Raw genomic sequence first — 21192 nt, 5'->3', positions numbered from 1 at the left:
AAGGAAGGAAGGCAGATCCGTGGACGGGAGGAAAGAAAGATACATGGAATGAACTGGATGGATGTAAGGCTGGGCGGAGAGGTGGAAAGATAGAATGACAGGTGGATAGATAGATGAATGGATGAATGGACAAAGAAGAAAGAAATGTACGGGGAATACGGATGAGTAAATAGGTGGATGGAAGAACAGGTAGGATGATGAATAGATGGACGAGGAAGAGGGAGAGAAGGCAGGAAGCAGCAGGTGGGCGGGAGGCAGGCTGCCTAGAGAGGAACGAGTTGGGGCGACAGACGGACCCCCAGGGTATGGGGGGCTGAGGAAAGAAATGTTGTTTCTTGGGTTTCTAGGACCACTGTGCGGCAGGGCCTTTGCGTCCTTTCTGCACCAGTATCTGGGCCCATTGCACCCGCTCCCTGTTCGACGGGCCTCAGTTTCCCCGCTGTGAGAGCCTGCGGCCACCGCCCTGCAAGAGGCGGCTGTTCGCGCGCGGGGAGCCGGCGGGGCGGGGGCGGGGCCGGGCGATGGGCGGGGCCGGGGCTAGGGGCGGGGCCGGGATGGGGCGGGGGCGGTCCCGGAGCTCAGCCCCGCCCCGTCCCGCCCCGGGAGGGGCCGCGCCGGGCTCCGCGCCGAGACCGTGGGTGCAGCGCCGGGAGCTCTCAGCGCCGCGGGAGCCCGGCAGGTGAGCGCAGCGGGGACCCCGGGGGGCGGGGAGCCTAAGGGGGGGTTCCCCGAGCTGCGGGGCCGGAGCCGCTCTCGGAGTCGGGCGTGGGGGGGCGGGGGGACCCGCCCCTGCCAGGCGATGCGGCCGGGGTGGTCCCCGACGCCCCTTCCCCAGTTCCTTTACCCACACCCCACTGCGAGTCCCTGGTGACCCGGCCGACCCATTAATTGAGACCCCATCAAAGTTCGCGAATGTTCCCTGAGCCTCAGTTTCCAGCTCTGAGTGATGGGGACAGGAGCCTGTAGTGCACAGGGCTGCCCGGGGCAGTGAGTGCCGCCGCGGCCCGGGTCACGGGGGGCGCAGCCACGGTGCTCGGTGCTCCCGGATGCGGAGTTCTTAGCGGGCGGCGCGGTCAGCAGCTCCTTATCCCCTGCTCGGTGCCAGCGCTGTTCCCGGCGCGGGGACAGGACGGTGAGCGGAGCCCTCCTGGAGACTGCTTCCCAGCGCCCTGCCAAGGCATCTCTTCATGACCGCCTGGTGGGGTAGACGGAGCAGCCAGGGTTACTTGGGTCCATTTTACAGCTATGGATACTGAGGTACCCTGAGGTTTTAAGGATTTTGCCTAAGGGTCACCAAAAAAGCATCCCCATAAGATAGAAAGATGGCTTTGGCCCCAGAGACCAGTCCCCTGAACAGAATCCTGGGTAAAGAAGGGCTCCACCGTGGGGCTGCACCCTTTCCCCCTCCCTATAGGGGAATTAGACTCATCTCCTGTGATGACTCAGATTTGGGGTGTCTCCTCCCTGTTAAACCCCTGAGTGCCAATGTCTGTATGGGGTGTGACTGTGTCCCTTAACCTGGAACTCTGAGAGCAGGGCAGTGACAACAGAGCCTAAAAGATAACAGTCCCTATAGCTGTCAGGGTCCCTGCCCTGTGGCACCACCAGCACCAACCACGGGGCTCATCACTTAGCCACTCAGCATGCCCCTTCTTTTTTACAGCCAGCCGGCCTCAGGCAGGGCAGAGACACCTATCTGTGTATCCACAGGGCCTGGCAGATGGTTGGCCCACCATACATGGTTGCTGCCATTATTAATGGTGATGATGATGGTGGTCTGGCCCCAGGAGCACATCTTCTCCTCAGGTGGAGTAGGAGGCAGCGGGCAGAGAGGGTGGGATGATGATAGTGATAGTGGCTGACAGCCTGGCTCATTTTAAGTCTGGAGTGAGGACCACAGGATCCTCAGTGCTGGACCCCAGGGCTCACAGACCTGACCCCAAAGCCAGCAGAGGGCTTGCACAGACCTGCCGTGCCAGCCGCCTGCACAGCCAGAGGACCTGGGAGGACCGGAGGCAGCAGGTGTCAGGGTAGAGGTGGTGTGGCACTTGGAATTCCACATGGATTCCTCCTCCCCATCTCCTCTCTCCACGTCTCCTCTCCTCCTTGTCCTCCTCTGCCTTCTTTTCTGTCTACCTCTTTCTCCAGGAAGCCCACCCCACCTTCCCAGTCAGAAAGCAGTTCCCTGGGCATGATCTGATCTGTCTTCCTCTGATACTATGCGGGAATTAGGATTTTAAAGAACTGGTAGAGAAATCAGGAATGCTTGGTGTAAACCTCAGCCATGCAGTGTGACTTTGGGCCTCAGTTTCCCCAGCTGTAAAACCCAAGGCCTAACTGCCTTGTTTCTCTCTCTCTGAGGGAGGCAGCAGCCACCTGGAGAGTTCTCAAAATTCTGAAAGGGACAGGTTCACTGGGAAGTCAGAGCATCTCTAGGCCCCACCAGGAGTTCCCCTTAGTCTGATAATCCACATGATCCAACAACTCTAGAATGTTCTTTCTTTTGTTTTTCTCTACAGGTGGACAGATCCTCAATCTGCATGGCTCAGTAGAGGATGAAGCCCAACCCAGCAGGCTCCTCCCCAGAGGCCTGCAAAGCTGCAGGCCAGGGTGAGAAGAGCTGCCCTGTCTGCCAGGCCTGGGGAGGAGTCTCAGGCCTGGGATCTGAGTTAGGGCCTAGGCCAATGCCTGGTGCAGTTTCAGGACCTGGACCAGGGCCAACTACTGTTCTGGGGTTGGAGCTGGGGCCTGGTGCTGTGTCAGGACCTGGGTTGGGGCCTGGTGTGGTTCTAGAACCTGGACTGGGGCTTGGTGCAGTGTCCAGACCTGGGCCAGAGCCTGGTGTGGTTCTAGAACCTGGACCAGGGCCTGGTGCTGCTTCAGGACCTGGACCAGGGCCTGGTGCTGTGTCTGGACATGGGCCAGGGCCTGGTGCTGCTTCAGAACCCGGACTGGTACATGGTGCTATGTCCGGACGTGTGCCAGGGTCTGGTGTTGTTCCAAGACCTGGACCAGGGCCTGGAGCTGGGTCCAGACCTAGGCCAGGGCCTGGTGCTGTCTCAGGACCTGGGCCAGGTCTGGGGCCTGGGTCAGGAGCTGGGTCAGTACCTGGGTCCACACCTAGGCCCGGAGTTGCACCATTACCTGGGCCAGCAGTAGAGCCTGCGCCCAGACGGGGGTCTGGAACTGGGCCCAAACCCAGTGAGCCAGAGACAGCCCGGACACCAGCACCGCAGCAGAAGACTCAGACTGCACACATGCAGGCCCCTCGGCAGAAGGTTCTGGTGACAGGAGGAGGAGGCTACCTGGGCTTTAGTCTGGGTTCCAGCCTGGCCAAGAGTGGCACTTCTGTCATCCTGCTCGACCTCCGCAGGCCACAGTGGGAGCTGTCCCCAGGGACCGAGTTCATCCAGGTGCAGTGATGAGCATCTTGAGGGTCCTGGGAGGGGGGCCCAGGCTGGGGGTGGAGGTCTGGGGACAGTGTCTGATGTGCAACCAGTAGCATGGTGTTGAGGAGCATGGGCTCCTGGAGTGGGACTTTAAGTTTTGGCACTTCCCAGCTGGCAGCCATGGCCACAGGGCTCCACAACTCTGGCTTCAGTGTCCTCACCCAGAGAAAGGAGGCTGTGCAGGGATCTTATGGGGAGTCAGTGAGGCGGTGCGTGTAAAACGCCGAGTACTGCCCCTGTGACTCAGCTTGGTAAATGGAGCTGGCTATGATGGTGAAGACCGTGATGCCCTGTAGAATCACATAGTAAATCCTGCCCCAACCCCTCTCCTCCAGGTGCTTGGCCAGGGTGGGATCAGAGGCCCAACTCTGGAACCTGGCAACGCGCAGAGTTGGGATCTCTGCCCTGGACCCAAACCTCCTGTCTGCAGCTCTTCCTTCTCTGTTTAAGGCGGACGTCCGAGATGAGGAAGCCTTGTATCGTGCCTTCGAAGGGGTGGACTGTGTCTTCCATGTGGCATCCTATGGAATGTCTGGTGCTGAGAAGGTGAGCACCCCACGTACATTATCTAACAGTGCAGGGTTCAGACCCAGCTTCTGTCCATCCCACCCCTTCATGCCGTGTATTCATTATGGCCCCCCACCTAATCCAGCAAGGATTTGAACTCTACTCAGCCTGCATTTTGCATCCTTGGGACTAAAGACCAGTTCTGCCTCTTTCAAGCTGTGTGACCTAGGGGGAATTCACTTAACCTCTCTGAGCCTCTGATTCCTCATCTGTACTGGTACTCATGTCAGAACCTCCTCGGGGTGAGGACACGAGGTCAAAACATACAGATACCCATAGACTGTGAAATCACGCTGTGTGTATATTTACAGCATTGTTTATAATAACAAAGCACGGGAAAGAACGTAAATGCCCGTCAGTTAAGGACTATTTAAATAAATTATTAGGTATCCACACACACACATTGAAATTCTACGAGGCCATGCAAAAGAATGAAGTGACTCAATATGTTCTGATAACAGAATAGTGTCCAAAGTGCAAAAACAGTGTTTGACATCCTCCTGTTTGTATGGAAAAAAAAAAGCTAGGATAAATATTTATATGCTCACATGTGTGTATGTGCTGATATTAATAAGTATAGATCATCTCTAGAAATACACCGATTGTAACAGTAGTGGTGGTTGCTTCTGGGGGGGGTGGGAAGAAAAGCAGGCAATCAGGAGTGGGGAAAAGGGATCCCTGTGTGGCTCAGTGGTTGAGCGTCTGCCTTCAGCTGAGGGCGTGATCCTGGAGACCCAGGATCGAGTCCCACATCGGGCTCCCTGCAGGGAGCCTGCTTCTCCCTCTGCCTATGTCTCTGCCTCTCTCTCTCTCTGTGTCTCTCATGAATAAATAAATAAAAATAAAATATTTTTTAAAAAAGGAGTGGGAAAAAAATTTCCTTTTTACTATATACCCTTTTTACTGTTTGAGGGTTTTTTAAATGTTCTATTTATTTTTTATTTAATATTTTAAAGATTTATTTATTTATTTATTTATTCATGAGAGACACAGAGAGAGAGGCAGAGACATAGGCAGAGGGAGAAGCGGGCTCCCTGCGGGGAGCCCAATATGGGATTTGATCCTGGAATGATCCTGGAACTCTGGGATCAACGCCCTGAGCTGAATGCAGACACTCAACCACTGAGCCACCGGGGCGTCCCTATTTAATATATTTTTAGGGATCCCTGGGTGGCGCAGTGGTTTAGCGCCTGCCTTTGGCCCAGGGCACGATCCTGGAGACCCGGGATCGAATCCCACGTTGAGCTCCCTGCATGGAGCCTGCTTCTCCCTCTGCCTATGTCGCTGCCTCTCTCTCTCTCTCTCTCTCTCTCTCTCTCTGTGTGTGTGACTATCATGAATAAATATTTTTTAAATACTTTATTTATTCAGAGAGAGAGCGAGCACATAAGGTGTGGGGAGGGGCAAAGGGAGACGGAGAGAGAGAGCATCTCAAGCAGACTCAGCGCTGACCACGGAGCCCTATGCGAGACACTATCCCACGACCCTGAGATCATGACCTGAGCTGAAATCAAAAGTCAGATGCCTAACTGACTGAGTGACCTGGGTGCCCCTGTCTGACTTATTTTTAACTTTGCAATTATATTGCCTATTAAACAAAAACTACAGCAATGAATAAATATAGCTTAGAAATCAAGATTGAACCCATCTTGTGGTTGGTTGTAAGGACTAAGTGAGCTATAAAGGCTTTGCCCTGTCCTGGGTGGGGGGGGGGAATGCAAGTAGCTCTCATGTGTACACAAGATGTTTTTATTTTTCACACCCCAACCTCGCTAGCACATGGACAGTATTACCCTAAGGAAACCCAGACTTCCAGAGTGAGGAGATGACCCCGCACATTTTGAGTCCCTCTTCTGTGTCAGACACTGTACCAGGTCCTCCCACGGGGTGTTTTCAATCCTGCTGACCACCCTGGGGGGTCTGCCCTCACAGATGAGGGAGCTGAGAACCAGGCAGGGGAAGGGACCTCCCCTAGCCGCCCTGGGAGCTGGTGGGCAGAGCTGGCCACTGCCTGTGGGCCTCTCAGATCCCTGCTTCCGAGCCAGACATTCTGCAGCCCCCTGCCCTGTCCCCCTCAGCCCAGTGTTATGGCCTCAGCAATGAGGCATGAGCAGCACCACGACTTTCCCACCTCCGTCTTGTCTTTTAGCTGCAAAAAGAGCAGATTGAGTCTATAAATGTTGGAGGCACCAAACTAGTGATCAATGGTAGGCGCTTGGAGCTCAGTGTGACCTGCTGTGTGTTTCCTGCTTCTGTCCCCTCTCCTGCCACAGGCCCACCTCTGGGGATGGGGGAGGGGGACAGAGGTGGGACCCTCCTCCCCCACCCCTGCCACCCCCAGCAGAGGGCCTGTGGGCAGCACATCCTAAGTGTACTGCAGACCTGCCCAGGCCCCTGCATGGGGTGGGTCAGCGTGGCCATAGTGTGTCTGGGGACACGGGCAGCGGGGTTTGGATTTCAGGGATTAGGGTTAGAAAAGTCACTGAAACTCCAAAATAGAAGACCTACATCTGGGTTCTCTGGGCATGTCTTGCCTTGTCCTGCATCCTGTTTTTCTCTCTAGTCCTAGAGTGTCTTTTTTTCTATATCCCCATCGAGTGAGACTCTTCTGACTCGTTCCTGGCAAGGTAGCTCAGGGGCCAGGGCCATACTGAGAAGGAGGAGTGAGCCAACCTGGCGCCCAGGGTCCCACAGAGCAAGAACTTGACCCACTCCCTCCTGAGCATATCTATATTCTGGGAGGCCAGGATGTTTGTCAAAGACTGGGTGGAGGTCAGTGGATTTTCTCAAGGAGGTCCCAGTGGGCACCTCCTCAGCCAACTCCTACTCACATTGGCCCTGTGTGTGTGTGTGTGTGTGTGTGTGTGTGTGTTGCTGTGTGCCCCTGTCACTGCAGTTTGTGTCCGTCGACGGGTTCCAAGGCTCATCTACACCAGCACGGTCAATGTCGCATTCGGCGGGAAGCCCATAGAACAGGGTGATGAGGACACTGTGCCATATTTCCCACTGGAAAAGGTACCTGGCTTCCAGGAGAGGTGGGCAGGGCCACTGGGCCTCGGACCCACAGGGGTCCAGATGGGTGGAAACCAGGATCAACTTCACAACTCGGGGTTAGTCCCATGAAGAGGGGATCCCTAAAACTGAGTAGCATGAGCCTTCTCCTATTTTAGCTGACCATGCCGGCAGGGATTTTGAAATCACACAGACCTGGCCTTGAGCCAGCCAGACCACTTTCTATCTGTGGGAACCTGCGCAAGTCATTTTACTCTGAGCCTCTATTTTTTCATCTGGGCATGACCACTCCACCCCATGGGGGTGCAGAGAGCGGGAAATGAGATGATGTATGTGAAAAAAACACAAACACTAAAGAACTAGGTGGAAACAGGTCATCCGACTCACACGTTGCACCTGCATCCCGGAGCAGGCCCTGGGGGCCGGCAAGAGCCTCCCTGAGTGGAAGAGCCCTGGTTGTTGTTACTGCTCTGAGCTCTGCTCCCGTGGCTCCCACCCCAAGAGAAAAGAAGGGCACTGAGGCTCAGGGCTTGGCTGCTTCCTGGTGGGGGAGTGGGGGCCCAGAATCTAGCCATGTGTGGTCTGAAGCAGGGCTGGCCAGGCCTTGCCAGCAGTGTCACTGACCCCTACCTGGTGGCTCTTTTCTTCTTGTCCTCCTCCGGCAGCACATGGACCACTACTCACGAACCAAAGCCATCGCTGACCAGTTGACCCTTATGGCCAATGGAACACCTCTCCCAGGTGGGTGTCAGGGCAAATGCGTGTGCACCCTGCTGCCTCCCCCAGAATGCATGGGTGAGTCCAGCTTTTAGCTTCTATGTTTCTGAGGTTCACCTTCCTTCCAAAAGACAATTCCCCTGGGCCTTCATCACTCATCATTCCACAAATTCTGAGCACCTGCTATGTGCCCGAACCCCACCAGGGATACAGTCCAGGGAAAGTCCGGTCCAGTCTCTGCCCTCATGTTGCTCATAGTCTCGAGTGGGGGAGAAACCAGATAGAAATGGGCCTTTTTTCTGCCATGTAGGAGTGGATCTAGTTTAAGTATGCTCTTTAGATAAAAGAGTACAAAATGATGACTATGGAATGAGGCAGAGCACTATGGAAAGGTCATGCAAGTGAGGGCTTGAATCTCAAACTTCAATAACTTACCAGAAAATACGGCCTCGGCTGCCCTACCATATTGCCTCCTGTGGTTATAGAGAAATAATAATAGAATATGGATAGACAGGCTCCTGGGTGACTCAGCCGGGTAAGTGAGTGACTCTTGATTTTGGCTCAGGTCATGATCTTGGGGTCCTGGGATTGAGCCCCAACATCCCACTGGGTTCTGTGCTCAGCACAGGATTCTCAGGATTCAGGATCCTCTCTCTGCCTCTCCCCCAACTTGTGCATGCCCTCTCTCTCTCTTTCTCATTCTCATAAACAGATCTTAATAGATATATAGAGAGAGACAGGTATATGACACAGTAGCTGCTCCCATACACTGGCTCAGACTCAAGTGAGTTCAAATCCAAGCACCACTACCATCTCTTAGCTTTGTGATGTGACCTTGGCCAATACACTTTTTTTCCATGCCTCAGGTTCTTTACCTGTAACAAAATGGGGATGATAGTGGAATCTACCTCGAAGATCTGAGAATAAAATAATAACAGGCACTATTTAAAAAGGAAAAAAGAGAATACGAACAGTTTACATTTACCAAGGGCTTACTGTATGCCCAGCCCTATTTTTCATACTAATTTTATATGCAAAGTTCTCAGTAACTCTTTATAGCATCCATGTGAGCTAAGTACCTGAGGGATCACCTGCGTTCCAAACTCAGGAGCCAGAATGATCCAGATAAATCCCTTGCTGTCCAAATTATCACTGTTTGCTTTCTGAAATTCAGAAACTAAAAAGAACAGAAAACCTGGTTTCTCTTACTATCCAAACTCAGGAGCCAAGTAGATCTGGAGAGTGAGAGATCCTCACAATTATAATCTGTAGATTTAAAGGGGAGGAGGCTGGGGCTGAGGGGTGAATGGACTTGGCTAAGGACACATAGCTATTAGGGAGCAGAGGTGGGATTTAAACCCCAAACCCCTACACCAGAGGGTCTGACACCAGAGCCTGGAGCTGAACCATCATGCTTCCCTGTAGCCACAGCTGAGCAGGTGAGTAAGCATGGTTCTTTTTTTTTTTTTTTTAAGATTTTATTTTATTTATTCATGAGGGACAGAGAAAGAGACAGAGGCAGAGACACAGGCAGAGGGAGAAGCAGGTTCTTTGTGGGGAATCTGATGCGGGACTTGGTCCCAGGACCCTAGGATCATGACCTCAGCTGAAGGCAGACACTCAACCACTGAGCCACCCAGATGTCCCATGAGCCACCCAGGTGTCCCATGAGGTGTCTTCTTTTCCTTAAAATCTCACCACCCTACCCTGGCACCCTGGACCTGTCAGGCCTTGACCCCGGATCCCAGAGGGAACATACATCCAGCTGTGTTTTCTCAGGGGTTTGACCATGTGTGGTTGAGCTTTCTTCTCTGCCTGGGGCCTTCCCTGGCTGGACTGGCAGCCTGCAAACCAGACACTTAATCCTTTGGCCAAGAATTATTTATACGAGCATCCCCAGCTTTCCGTGGTCAGGAGTCATGGATACCCTGAGCCCCGCCCCTCTGTGACGTAGCTGCCCAGTGCCCTGCCGGCCAATGTCAGCTGCAACCAGACCTCCCCCCCACCAGGCCCAGGTGCCCCAGAGTTTAAAATTAGCTGCAGGCTGTTTACAGAAAAGCTTACCTGATACCTGCCTTCCAGGAGTCCAGCCATGGTCACCCTGGGTGATTTCCAGTGTCTGCTAACACAGGCTGGTCCCTGAGACTCTGCCTCTAACCCAGCATGAAGGGCCTCCCATCCCTGAAGCAGAACCCTGAGACTGCAGATCTCAGCTCAGTGCAAATGGGGCAACTGACCACAAACTTGGTGGCTTAAAACTGAAATGTGTTCTCTCATGATTCTCACAATTCACAGCCTGATCTCTGAGATCAAAGTGCCATTTGGGCTGCTTCCCTCCAAAGGCTCTAGGGGAGAATCTTTCCTCGTCTCACCAGCTTACAGTGGCCCCACTCATTCTTTAGGGTACACATGTCTGTGTTAGTCCCTCATGAGGACTCACAAAGAATTTGGGGCTCACCGGATAATCCAAGATGATCTCATTTTGAGATCTTTAATTATATCTGGAAAGATGCTCATCCAAATAGGGTCATATCCACAGGTTCTAGGATGTGGACCTACCTTGTTGGGGGCCACCTCTCAACCTACTATGCTGGCCTCATTGTAAAGTGAGGATGTTTGGGTGTTGGTTATGACCCAAGACACCGGCCCTGGCTCATATTCTGGTGAAAGGAACTTACAGCGGAAGGATGTGAGATAGTTTCTGGAAAATATAGTTGCAGAAAAATGACCACCAGAGCTTGGAAAGGATAGGGTTGGGGCAGCTCCAGGGACTGGGTAGCAGGAGCTGGTTGTGACCAGTATCTTCAGGGTGAATCCACTCATAGGATTTTAGATCCTGGTGTCACGTTCCTGGGTGAGAATATGTCATTAGCCTGACTTGGGTCCCATGGCCACCACTGCAGGGGAGAGTGGCGCATCTGGCACATCTAGATTGACAGTCCTCTGAGACTTTGTGTGGAAGGAGAGGGGCTCCCCAAACTGAGGTGCAGCCCTTTGGGAAACCTGAGCCCCAGAAAGTGGAGCATCTCCCACAAGACTCCACCTCAGTTAAGGGGGTGCGATTGAGAGGCAAATAATTTACAAATTAGTAATTTAAAAAAATTTTTTTAATCTTCAACAAATGGATTATGAGATAAACTGACAATTCTGTAGGCTTTCTTAAGACTTGAGAGAAATATGTTTGTGGCAGCCCTTCAGGCTGCACCTCCAGATTTCCCCAGGGGAGACTTCTTCACCCTTTCCATCAATGCGGGGCACCCTGGGCAGAAAAGTTAGGAAGCCCTGGACCAAGCTCTGAGTTGGTCTGGGGGACTCTGCTGGCACAGAGCAGTGAGAGCGAGGGGGACAGCACAGCCCCCAGGCTCTTGTGCTGACAGCTCCTGTCTTTTCCTTTCTCCACTGATTGTCTGGAAAGTACAGCTACTACCACTGCTTGCAAGTGCCCATCTTCCAGATGAGGAGACCAAGGCTGAGGGAGTAGAAAAGGTCCATTTGTGGCAGGAACCTCAGCTCTTGTCCCCCATCTCGGCTCCTCTAGGCTGAGCTGTGTGCCCTTAGGCAAATCCCCTTTTTGAGCCTCAGTTCATTTATCCAGGAAGCAGAGATAATTACAGCTCCCATCCTGAAGGACAAAAAAACTCTGGCTTACCAGAGCACCAGGCACATAGTAGGACTTCCCTGAGAGCCATCATAGTCCTTAGGCAGCTGATGATCAGGAAAGGGAAAGAGCTACAGCCGTTGGCGTGAGGGAGTGAGGGTCTCTGTGTGCATCTGTAAAATGGGTGCAGTTAACTCTCAGGGGAGTCAAAAGAGATTACGTCTGTAGAGTGGCAGGGAGTCAAAGATTACATCTGTCTCATGGGCTGCACACACACCTGCATCTAAGTTTTACCCCGTTACTGACCTGTGAGCATCATGAGGTCAGGAACCATTTCTTGATCATCCTTGGATTCTCCACAGCACCCATCCCAGGGCCCAGTGCTGGAGGTAGACGTTGGGGGAACCTCTGAATGTTGTTTGTTAAATGACTAACAGACCGACTGAGAATAATTAATTGAATAAGGAAACCCCAAGGCCTGTCTTCCTTGCTCACCTGTCCAGGCAAGGACCGGGAGGTGTGGACAGCATTTCTGTGTCTCTCCTTGCTGGTCCACCCCCTCCCCAAGCCCCTGACCACCCTCCCTGTGTCCTAGGAGGAGGGACTCTGCGGACGTGTGTGCTCCGGCCCCCAGGGATCTATGGCCCTGAAGAGCAGAGGCACCTGCCCCGCGTGGCGGTATGTCAGCCCAGCCCTGGGCCTGAGGCACAGGACGAGCCTGGCTGCTGTGTGCGTGGATCGGGGCCCTTCAGGGACTGTAGGCCCTGTCCTCAGATTGCTCGCAGCCTGGCCAGGGAGACCGACGCCACGGTCACTGGGCCAATGTGTGGCAAGGGCTCCGTGGAGGGAAGAAGGGCAACGCCGGTACAGAGGGGAGAGGGCCTGGCTCCATCCTGGGGCAGGTCCAGGATACACCTGTGCTGTTCAGGAAGAGAAGAAAGAATTAACCAAGGAAACGGGGTGGGAGAGAGAAGGTGGTCCAAACGGAGCAGGCAACTAGGGCACAAACCTGAGTATGACAAAGGTCGCGGCTCCCGGCTTTGCGACAGATCAGTGAGTAAAACAGACGAGGATTCCTGCCCTCCTGTTCTCACAGGAGATGGGAAATAAACATGGGAAATGATAAGGAGCATTTGAAGGTGTGAGGTAGGATGGAAAAGAAGGGGGGGCAGGGTGTGGGAGCTGGGCGCCCGGGCAGCCCGGGAGCCTCGTCGAGCAGGTGGCAGGTGAATGCCACCCAGAATGACAAAGAAGGTGGCGGGGCGATCACACCAGTATTTGGAGGAAGAGCCTTCCAGGCAGAGGGAACAGCGAGTCCGAAGCCCTGAGATGGGAGCCTGCTGCCCATTCCTGGGGTGGGGGGGGGGAGGTGGAGGGACACCGTGTGGCTGGAGCCTGGGGAGTTAGGAGACAGAGAGTAGCTGGGGCCAGATCAAAAGGGCCTCCTCAACCATTGTCAGGACTTTTTTGGGGGCAAGGTGGGCATCCTGAAGGTTCTGAGCTGGGAGACACAGGCTGTGACTAAGATCCAGGAGGATCTCCCCTGGCCGTGTAGGGAAGAGCCGCAGGGACCATGCAGGGAAGCAGAGACAAGTTCAGACTAGTTGGGTGTCCAGGGAGAGGAGAGGGGGGAGCAGTCGGGGTGGTCAGAAGCTGCTGGATTCTGGCCAGAGCGTACCAGCTGAGCCAGCTGGCTCTGCACGTGGGTTGACGTGGAGTGGAGAGAAGGGGAGGCCAGCGGAGGCCCAGGGTTTCAGCCTGAGCCTCTGAGTGCGGTCTACTGAGATGGGACCGGGTGTGTGTGTGTGTGTGTGTGTGTGTGTGTGTGTGTGTGAATCCAACAAGAGCCAGAATGTCAGGCACTCCCTCCAGGACGTGGACAAATGGCCACCACATGGAGACATCAGGACAGGGGTCTTGGGCAGAGGGGTCTGGCCTAGAGCTAGAAATTTGGGAGCCATCATCCTACAGATGGTATTCAGAGCCACTCCAGGCATGAGTCTGTGTTTATCCCCCCTCCAGAGCCACATCAAGAAGAGGCTACTCATGTTCCGATTTGGGGACCGCAGGACGCAAATGAACTGGGTGCACGTACACAATCTGGTGCAGGCACACGTGCTGGCCGCTGAGGCCCTCACCGCTGCCAAGGGCTACGTGGCCGTGAGTCTCCCGTGGTGCTGTCCCCATCACTAGGGGATCCCTGGCTCATGCACATTTCTCCCCAACTCAAAATGGTTGGTGGGACTGTAGGCCCAGGGAAGCTTGGGTGGGGATGTCTTTATAGAGCATCATTAACTCCTTGCAGTGACCCCGTGATGTAGGACTTGTTGGTCCTGAAGTAATGGTCACCAAATGCTAAGTGTTTTATATACACCATCACATGTAATCTTCACAACACCTGGAGAGGGAGATTCCATTATTTTCTTCCCATTTCTCAGACAAAGAAACTAAGGTACAGAGAGGTCAAGTGACTCTATTGAGGTCACAAAGCTAGTCAGCGTGGCAGCCCCAGAATTCAAAAAGAATTGCCCAAGTCTGTCCCCAGGGCTGGGGAACAGCCATGACTCTTCAGTGGCTGCTCAGGAGAATTGAGGAGGTCAGAGCAGCTGCTGAGCTATCCAAAAGGGTGGGATCAGGGTGGGGGGGCAGATGCCTGACTGTCCGCCTCCCTGTATGTCCCCTCAGAGTGGCCAAGCATACTACATCAATGATGGGGAGAGTGTCAACCTCTTCGAGTGGATGGCCCCACTGGTAGGTGCCCAGATGTCCATCCACCCCCATCCCGAGTGAGAATTCTGGGATTTTGCACATCTTCTCTCCTTGTCATCCTTTCCTCCTTCCAGAAAATCAGAAGCTTTCACATTAAAAAGCAATTCTGGTGATAGTATCCACTGGGCAACATTGGAACTGGCCAGAACTGGGTGTGGCTGTCCCTTTGGGGGACCACGTAATCCCCTAGTCTTTCCCAGCCTGATTCCTTTCTGTTGACTTGTCCTGTGCTAGTTTGCTTGTGACGCCCCCATACTACATGACAAAGCTCTGTAAGGCACAAGTAGAGGGTAGACTGAAGCACATAGAGAGGTGTTGGCCCTGGGGCTCCCAATGCTGCAGCCCCTCAGGGAACCCTGGCCTCCCATCCAGTACTCTACAGACTCCTTCTTGGGGCCAGGCCTGCCTGGAAGGGATCGACCAGAAACCCCACACTGGAGGATCCATCCTCACGGCATGTGGGCACATTAATGTCAAGAGCTTTATTGAGATATAATTCATATACTTTACGATTCATCTATTTAAAACACGTTACTCAGTGGTCTTTAGCATATTGAGTGGTGCATCCGTCACTATAACCAATTTTAGAACATTTCATCATCCTCCAAAAAAGAACCATCCCCCTCAGTTACACCTTTACCCCAACCCTACCCCTAGCCCCACACCACCCCTAATCTACTCTCTGTTTCTGTAGATTTGCATGTTTGGACATGCCATATAAATGGAATCATATGCTACGTGAACATTTGTGTTAGACTTCTTTCATTTAGCATCATACTGTCAAAGTTCATCCATGTGTAACCTGCATCATATTAGTATTCATCCTGTTTGGCAATAATGTCAAAAAATATTCCCTTCTAGGAATATACCACATTTTGTTTATCCATTCATTGGTTGATAGAAATTGGAGTTTTTCTACTTTGGAGCTAATATGAATAATGCTGCTTTGAACATTAGTGTATACATTTTTTGTGGACGTTACATTTTTATTTCCCTTGGTGTATACCCAGGAGTAGTATTGCTAGGTCTTGTGGTATCTCACAGTTTAACCTTTTGAGGAACTGCCAGGCTGTTTTCCAAAGTGGCTGCACCATTTTACATTCCCAACAGCAGTGTAAGACAATGGTTCCTTTTCTCCACATCCTTGCCAACCCTTGTGATGGTCAGTCTTTTTGATCTGGAGAGTTTTTATACAAGCGAAGACCTCATTTCACCCTGTGCCAACCCATTCTCTTCATGCATCTCCTACCACCCTATACACATAGGCTGGGGTGTTGGTTTTTTTTTTTTTTTTTTAATTCTTTAATAGCAGAAAAGTCAATTCTAGAAAAATCATTCTGTGCCTTGGAGTGTCTTTGGCTATAAGCAGATGTAAATAATAGCTAAGTGACGTGAACGATCCCAGGTTAAAAACTGATGGATGCATTCAAGCCCTACTTGACTTTTCTAGATCAAAGTTTTCCATTTCAAGACTGGAGCAAGGTTGGGGCTGGCTGTGGGGTTCACTACCCATGTGGGGTAGGCAAGCAGGGGTCCAGGTGGTACACCTGCCAGCTCCAGGGTAAAGGGAACATGCAGCCTTTCCACACCAGCCCTTGAAAGACCTGTTTTCATCTTAGACCCTGTTTCCTTGCAGTTTGAGAAGCTAGGGTACAGCCAGCCTTGGATCCAGGTGCCTACTTCCTGGGTTTACCTAACAGGTAAGGAGAGGAGGGTGTCTGTTATGTGCCAGCTGCACATGCATCCCCTCATTTCAAACCCAGGACAGGATAGGTGGGGGCGAGTGAGGCACTGAAGGCACAGAATCTCAGGAGACCACCACTCTCACGGGCAGGTGCCCCAAGCCCGATCTGCACTTGCCTGGCAACCTCCTCCCCGAAGTCCCCGCCCTGAGTGAGCCCCGTCCTACTTGCAAGGTGGGTGCGATTGGGCCACAGCGAGCAGGCGGCAGAGGCAGAAATCACACCTGGGCCTGGCTGACTCCAAAGCTCACACCTGGCCCTGTGGTCTGCGGTGGGAGGCATCATGCCAATCAGGAGGAGAGGGAGCCCTGGGGCTGCCTTGTCCCCCGAGGTCACCCTGAAGTGAAGGCTGCTTTTGGGGATCTGGAGTTTCCTCACTCTTCGGGTCTCACCCCCCATCATCACCTCTGCTGGCCTCCTTCCAGCTGGAATGCAGAGCCAGCACCAGGCACGGAGCAGTCAGCCCCAGGGGACAGCTGACCCTCAAGTGACAAACAGCTGCATCCCTGAAAGACTTTAGCTAAGATCTGTTTTCAATGCATTGGGATGCTTGCCATTGAAAACAGGGATTTGCAAACTTTTGCCCACTTGGCCACACACGTGGGGTGACTTTTTGTGCCCATTGTTGCCACAATGGTTGACACTATTTGACAACCCCCCCCCTCCCCCAGGAAAGGAAAGATCAGCCACACATTCTGGCAGTTGTACAGGATTGTTTATAAACTTCCAATTCCTAGCTCACAAACTATAACCCCGCAGTTCTTAACTGTGGCTGCACATTAGAATCATCTGGGAGCTTATAAAATATAAAAATGCCTCAGCTGCACCCCAGACCAATTACATCAGCATCCGCAAGAGGGAGGGGGCGGGAGGAGTGTGAGCATTTTTAAAAGTGGTCCAGCATGCCACCCAGATTGAGAGCCACTGCTCCAACATCTTTCTCTTCTACTCAGGAGACCACACTGTTATAGAAGTGAGCGAAAGAAGGAGGCATGATTTGAGACAACTTTCAATCTGCTCAGATTTATTTTCAAATGTCTGTCCTTTACAATGAATGACAACTTCCTTGTGACACATTTCACAGCCAAACAAGGCACCCCGGTGTGTGCTGAGAACTGATTTAAAGGAATCCAAGGATGGGAGAATTTGGCAAAGTGAAGAGACTCTCCCTAGCAAAGCAAATAATGCCCCCAACTGATTTGTCCCCGAGGGCCTCCCTGGAGCTTGCACAGAGTGAGGCACCCTGGTCATTGGCCCCTCTCTCCCCACACAGCTGCAGTGATGGAGTACTTGCACCTGGCCCTGAGGCCCATCTGTAGTGTTCCACCACTGCTCACCCGGAGCGAGGTAAGTGCACCGCTGCTGGGGGAGCCCCTGCTCCAACCTCCATCGGCACCACCCCTCACCCCTTTGACACTATAACTGGATGTTTGTCTGAGGTCTCAGAACCTTCCTTGTGGGCCCACATCAAGCGCTAGCTTCTTCATAATCATCCCAACCTCTGGGCTTTTGCTTAGGCTGTGCTTCCTTGGTCTGCAATGTGATTAGCTCTAAGCCTGTCCCTCATCCCTGTCACTTCATTCATAAGCAGCTTATCTTCGCTGCCAGACAGGAGGCTCCCAAAGGCAGGTTCTGTGACATTCACATTTTTTAATGCCACCCACCAAGGCTACCAGCTCTCAAGACACATGCACACGGAGCCTGGTGGCCATTCATGCTTACTGAGTAATAAGGATATATTGAGTGCTAACTGTGTACACAATACTATTTTCAAACGATGATGATTCAGTTTTCTATTTGCACATACAATTTTTAAAAGAGGATTTTTAATAAAGGCTTTATTTCCTTAGAGCATGTGCAAGTGGGGGGAGGGGCAGAGGGAGTGGGAGAGACTCAAGCAGACTCTGCACTGAGCTCAGAGGCCTACTCAGGGCTTGATCTCATGAACCTGGGATCATGACCCTGAGATCATGACCTGAACCCAAATCATAAGTCAGATGCTTAACTGACTGAGCCACCAAAGCACCCCTAAAAGAGAGGATTTTTTTTCTGTTTTTTTAAAGAGTTTATTTATTCATGAGAGACAGAAAGAGAGAGAGAGAGGCAGAGACACAGGCAGAGGGAGAAGCAGGCTCCATGCAGGGAGCTTGATGTGAGACTCAATCTCCGGACTCCAGGATCATGCCCTGGGCCAAAAGCAGGCACTAAACCGCTGAGCCACCCAGGGATCCCCAAGAGAGGATGTTTTAATGCAGACTGTAAATAGTAGTATTTGGCATTACTTGCAAAATCCTTCTAGCTCATGGGCTCATTTGATTCTCTCTGGTGTCCTGCTAAATTAAGAAGGGCAAGAGATTATGATTGTATTTTATGATAAACTGAGCACTGGAGAAGCTAGTGACTTGTCCAGGGTCACATGGTTTGGCATCGGCTTCATACTCCAGGCTCAGTGCCGTCTGACTCAGATAGAGAAGGGGCCACAGAAAGAAGCACTTCTCTGTGGCTTCTCCTTGGACCATGCAAACTAGCAGAGGAAAGGGAATGACGATACCAGCCATCTGTTGAGTGATGGATGCGGTAGGCATTGTGCTTTGGCTTATTTAATTTTCACTACTAAATTGTACATTGTTATTTCCATTTACAGAGGAAATGAGACACACAGGGGTGAAATAACCTGCCCATGAGTATTCAGTTAAGTAGCAGAGCTGACATTCGAACGTAAACCAGACCTAAATGATTTCAAGCTTAACCATCAACTTGTGAAACCAGTCAGGAATCACAATCATGTAAATGAGCTGCCGAAGTGCTGCTGAATTGTGGTTGGGCGGGACTTAGCTCCCCTCCCTCTGGTTTCACTCTTAGGTTTCCCTGTTCAGTGAAGGGGTAAAGGATCCCTACTTTAGCTAAGGACGGTTCTGTTCACTGTGGCTCGGGTGCTCTCTGCTGGTCCGTCTGTGCCATAGCAACCAGCCCTCCAGTTTTAGAGTCTGCTTCACTGAACACTGAGCACCCACTGTGCGCCAGGCATTGGGCTGACCAATGGAGACAAGACATAGCCCTTACCTCAAGGAGCTCACCGTCCAAAGGGGAAGACAGCTCAGCAACTGGGCAACTCAACACACTCGGATAAGGGCTACACTGGAGGAAACTATGAGGAACTACAGAGCACATAGAAGGGGCACCTAAACCAGTTCTGAGGAAGTTAAGGATACTTCCCAAAGGAAAGTTCAGGACATCTAAACTTGAGAGCACTGTGTCCAGGACCCTGCTGATCTAGTTCCCGGCTGTATCCCCCAAGGCCCTGAACTTACTACCTGGGGCAAAAAGGGACCAGATTGGCCTCTCCTGCACAAGCATCCAAGACCAGCCGCTTGGCCACAGGAGCCGTTTTCGTGCTATGGGAAAATCAAGCAGCTTTTTCTGACCCCTTCCTAGGGTCCAGCTGAGGAACAACAGAGGAAGAAATGAGGTGGGAGGGCATCCTCCCAATCCCAGCATAGCAGGGAAGAGCCTGGGATGGAATCTGGCTCCCCTGTGTGAGTCTGGGCAAGTCTCTTATGTTTTAAACTTTCAAATATGTAAAGAGGAAAAAAAAAACACACACACCAAATATGTAAAGAGGAGATGGTGGTAGTACCTACCACCTAAGGGGATTAAATAAGATAAAGCCTAGAAAGGATTTAGCTCAGGCCAGACACAGTGCCTGTTGTTATGATAACTACCAGTACTGCTCTTGAAGAAATGCAGCCCAGACCCTGGAGAGTAATCACTTCTGTATAATTGTATTCCTCTCCTAGGGAAGCTTAACCAGGGAGGGCGCAAGAAGGCTGCGCCCTGGGGCTTCTAGAGAAGCCTAGAGCGTTTCCTGGGGGGATTTTTCCGGTGAGCTGCACCCAGGCCACAGACGGGGACGGGGACGGGGGCGGGGGGGGGGGGGGGGGGGCCGCGCGCGCACGCGCGCGCACACACACACACACACACACGCACACACACACACACACGTCAGCTTCTCCAGGAGCATCCCCAAGAATGTGTAAATGCCTGCTGAGTCCCAGCACCGTGCAAGGACGGGGAAGTGCAGAGGTGATGAGGCCTTCAGTTTTGGGGGACCGAGTTCAGTAAGGCTGGGGGTGAAGCAGAAAAGGCCTCCTGGAGGCTGCGCCCTAGAGGAAAATGGAGATGGGAGGGAAAAAGGAAATCTTCCTTGAGGTGGGCATCCCGGGAGCAAGACCCAGCATACGGGTTCTTTGAAACTGCTGTGCGGCGGAAGGGCAACACACCTCTGCCCTCCTCTCCTTTGCGGTGAAACAAGGCTACCCGCACAGCCCTGCATCTGGCTGCCCGCCTCTCCCCAGGTGCGCAGCGTGGCGGTGACGCACACCTTCCAGATCGCCAAGGCCCGCGCCCAGCTTGGCTACGCGCCAGACAAGTTCCGTTTCGCGGACGTCGTGGAACAATACGTGCGGTCCACGAGCCAGCGGCCCTGCGGCTGCACGGCGCGGACACTCCTACGGCTGCTGCTCGGGCTGCTGCTGCTGCTCGGGCTGCTCGCCCTGGCCCTGCGCCTCCTGGGCCTGCAGCCGTCCGGCGTCTGACCTCCGCGCCGGCCACCGCCAGTTCCCGCCTCCGCGCCACCCCTGGGCTTGGACTCGCCCCAGCTCCGCCTCCAGGCTTGCCCCGCCCTCTTCCCCGTCCCTGGGTCTTGACTCCGCCCGTCCTGACCTTCGGGCTTGCCCCGCCCCATTCCCCGCCCACACCCCGCCCTCTGGGCTTGGGCCTGCCCCTGTCCCGACCTCCAGGACTGGGCACGCCCCGCCCCTTTCCCCGCTTACACCGCCCCCCGCGCTCTGGGCTTGGGCCCGCCCCCAGGTCTTGACTCCGCCCCTGTCCTGGCCTCCGGGCTCGCCCCGCCCACACTCCGGCCCCGGGCCTTGACTCCGCCCCTGCCCCTAGGCTTGGGCACGCCCCCTGCCCCGCCTCCGGGTTTGCCCCGCCCCTGTCCTCACTCACACCCCCGCCCTCTGGACTTGGACCCGCCCCCAGGTCTTGACTCCGCCCCTCTCCTGGCCTCCGGGCTCGCCCCGCCCACACCCCGGCCCCGGGTCTTGACTTCGCCCCTGGCCTGGGCTTGGGCACGCCCCCTGCCCCGCCTCCGGGTTTGCCCCGCCCCTGTCCTCACTCACACCCCCGCCCTCTGGACTTGGACCCGCCCCCAGGTCTTGACTCCGCCCCTCTCCTGGCCTCCGGGCTCGCCCCGCCCACACTCCCGCCTCGGGTCTTGACTCCGCCCCTTCCCCTGCCCTAGGCTTGGGCACGCCCTGCTCCGCCTCCGGGCTCG

At 53.5% G+C, this 21192-nt stretch overlaps 1 protein-coding gene across 1 annotated transcript; it reads left to right on the top strand.

The window, feature by feature from the left end:
* Window positions 1-590: 590 nt before the first annotated feature.
* Window positions 591-20808, top strand: SDR42E2 (short chain dehydrogenase/reductase family 42E, member 2). Its single transcript, XM_025416229.3, has 12 exons — window positions 591-679; window positions 2520-3413; window positions 3900-3995; window positions 6166-6223; window positions 6913-7031; window positions 7694-7769; window positions 11939-12021; window positions 13366-13503; window positions 14029-14094; window positions 15749-15812; window positions 17128-17201; window positions 20210-20808. Exons 2-12 carry the CDS (start codon window positions 2556-2558, stop codon window positions 20447-20449), a joined length of 1872 nt encoding a protein of 623 aa, XP_025272014.3. The 5' UTR covers window positions 591-679; window positions 2520-2555; the 3' UTR covers window positions 20450-20808.
* Window positions 20809-21192: the final 384 nt, after the last annotated feature.

The sequence above is a fragment of the Canis lupus genome, chromosome 6, assembly GCF_003254725.2.
Source record: "Canis lupus dingo isolate Sandy chromosome 6, ASM325472v2, whole genome shotgun sequence".
NCBI lineage: Eukaryota > Metazoa > Chordata > Mammalia > Carnivora > Canidae > Canis > Canis lupus.
Note: the sequence above shows the minus strand (reverse complement) of the source record. Positions and strands in the feature narration are given on the sequence as shown.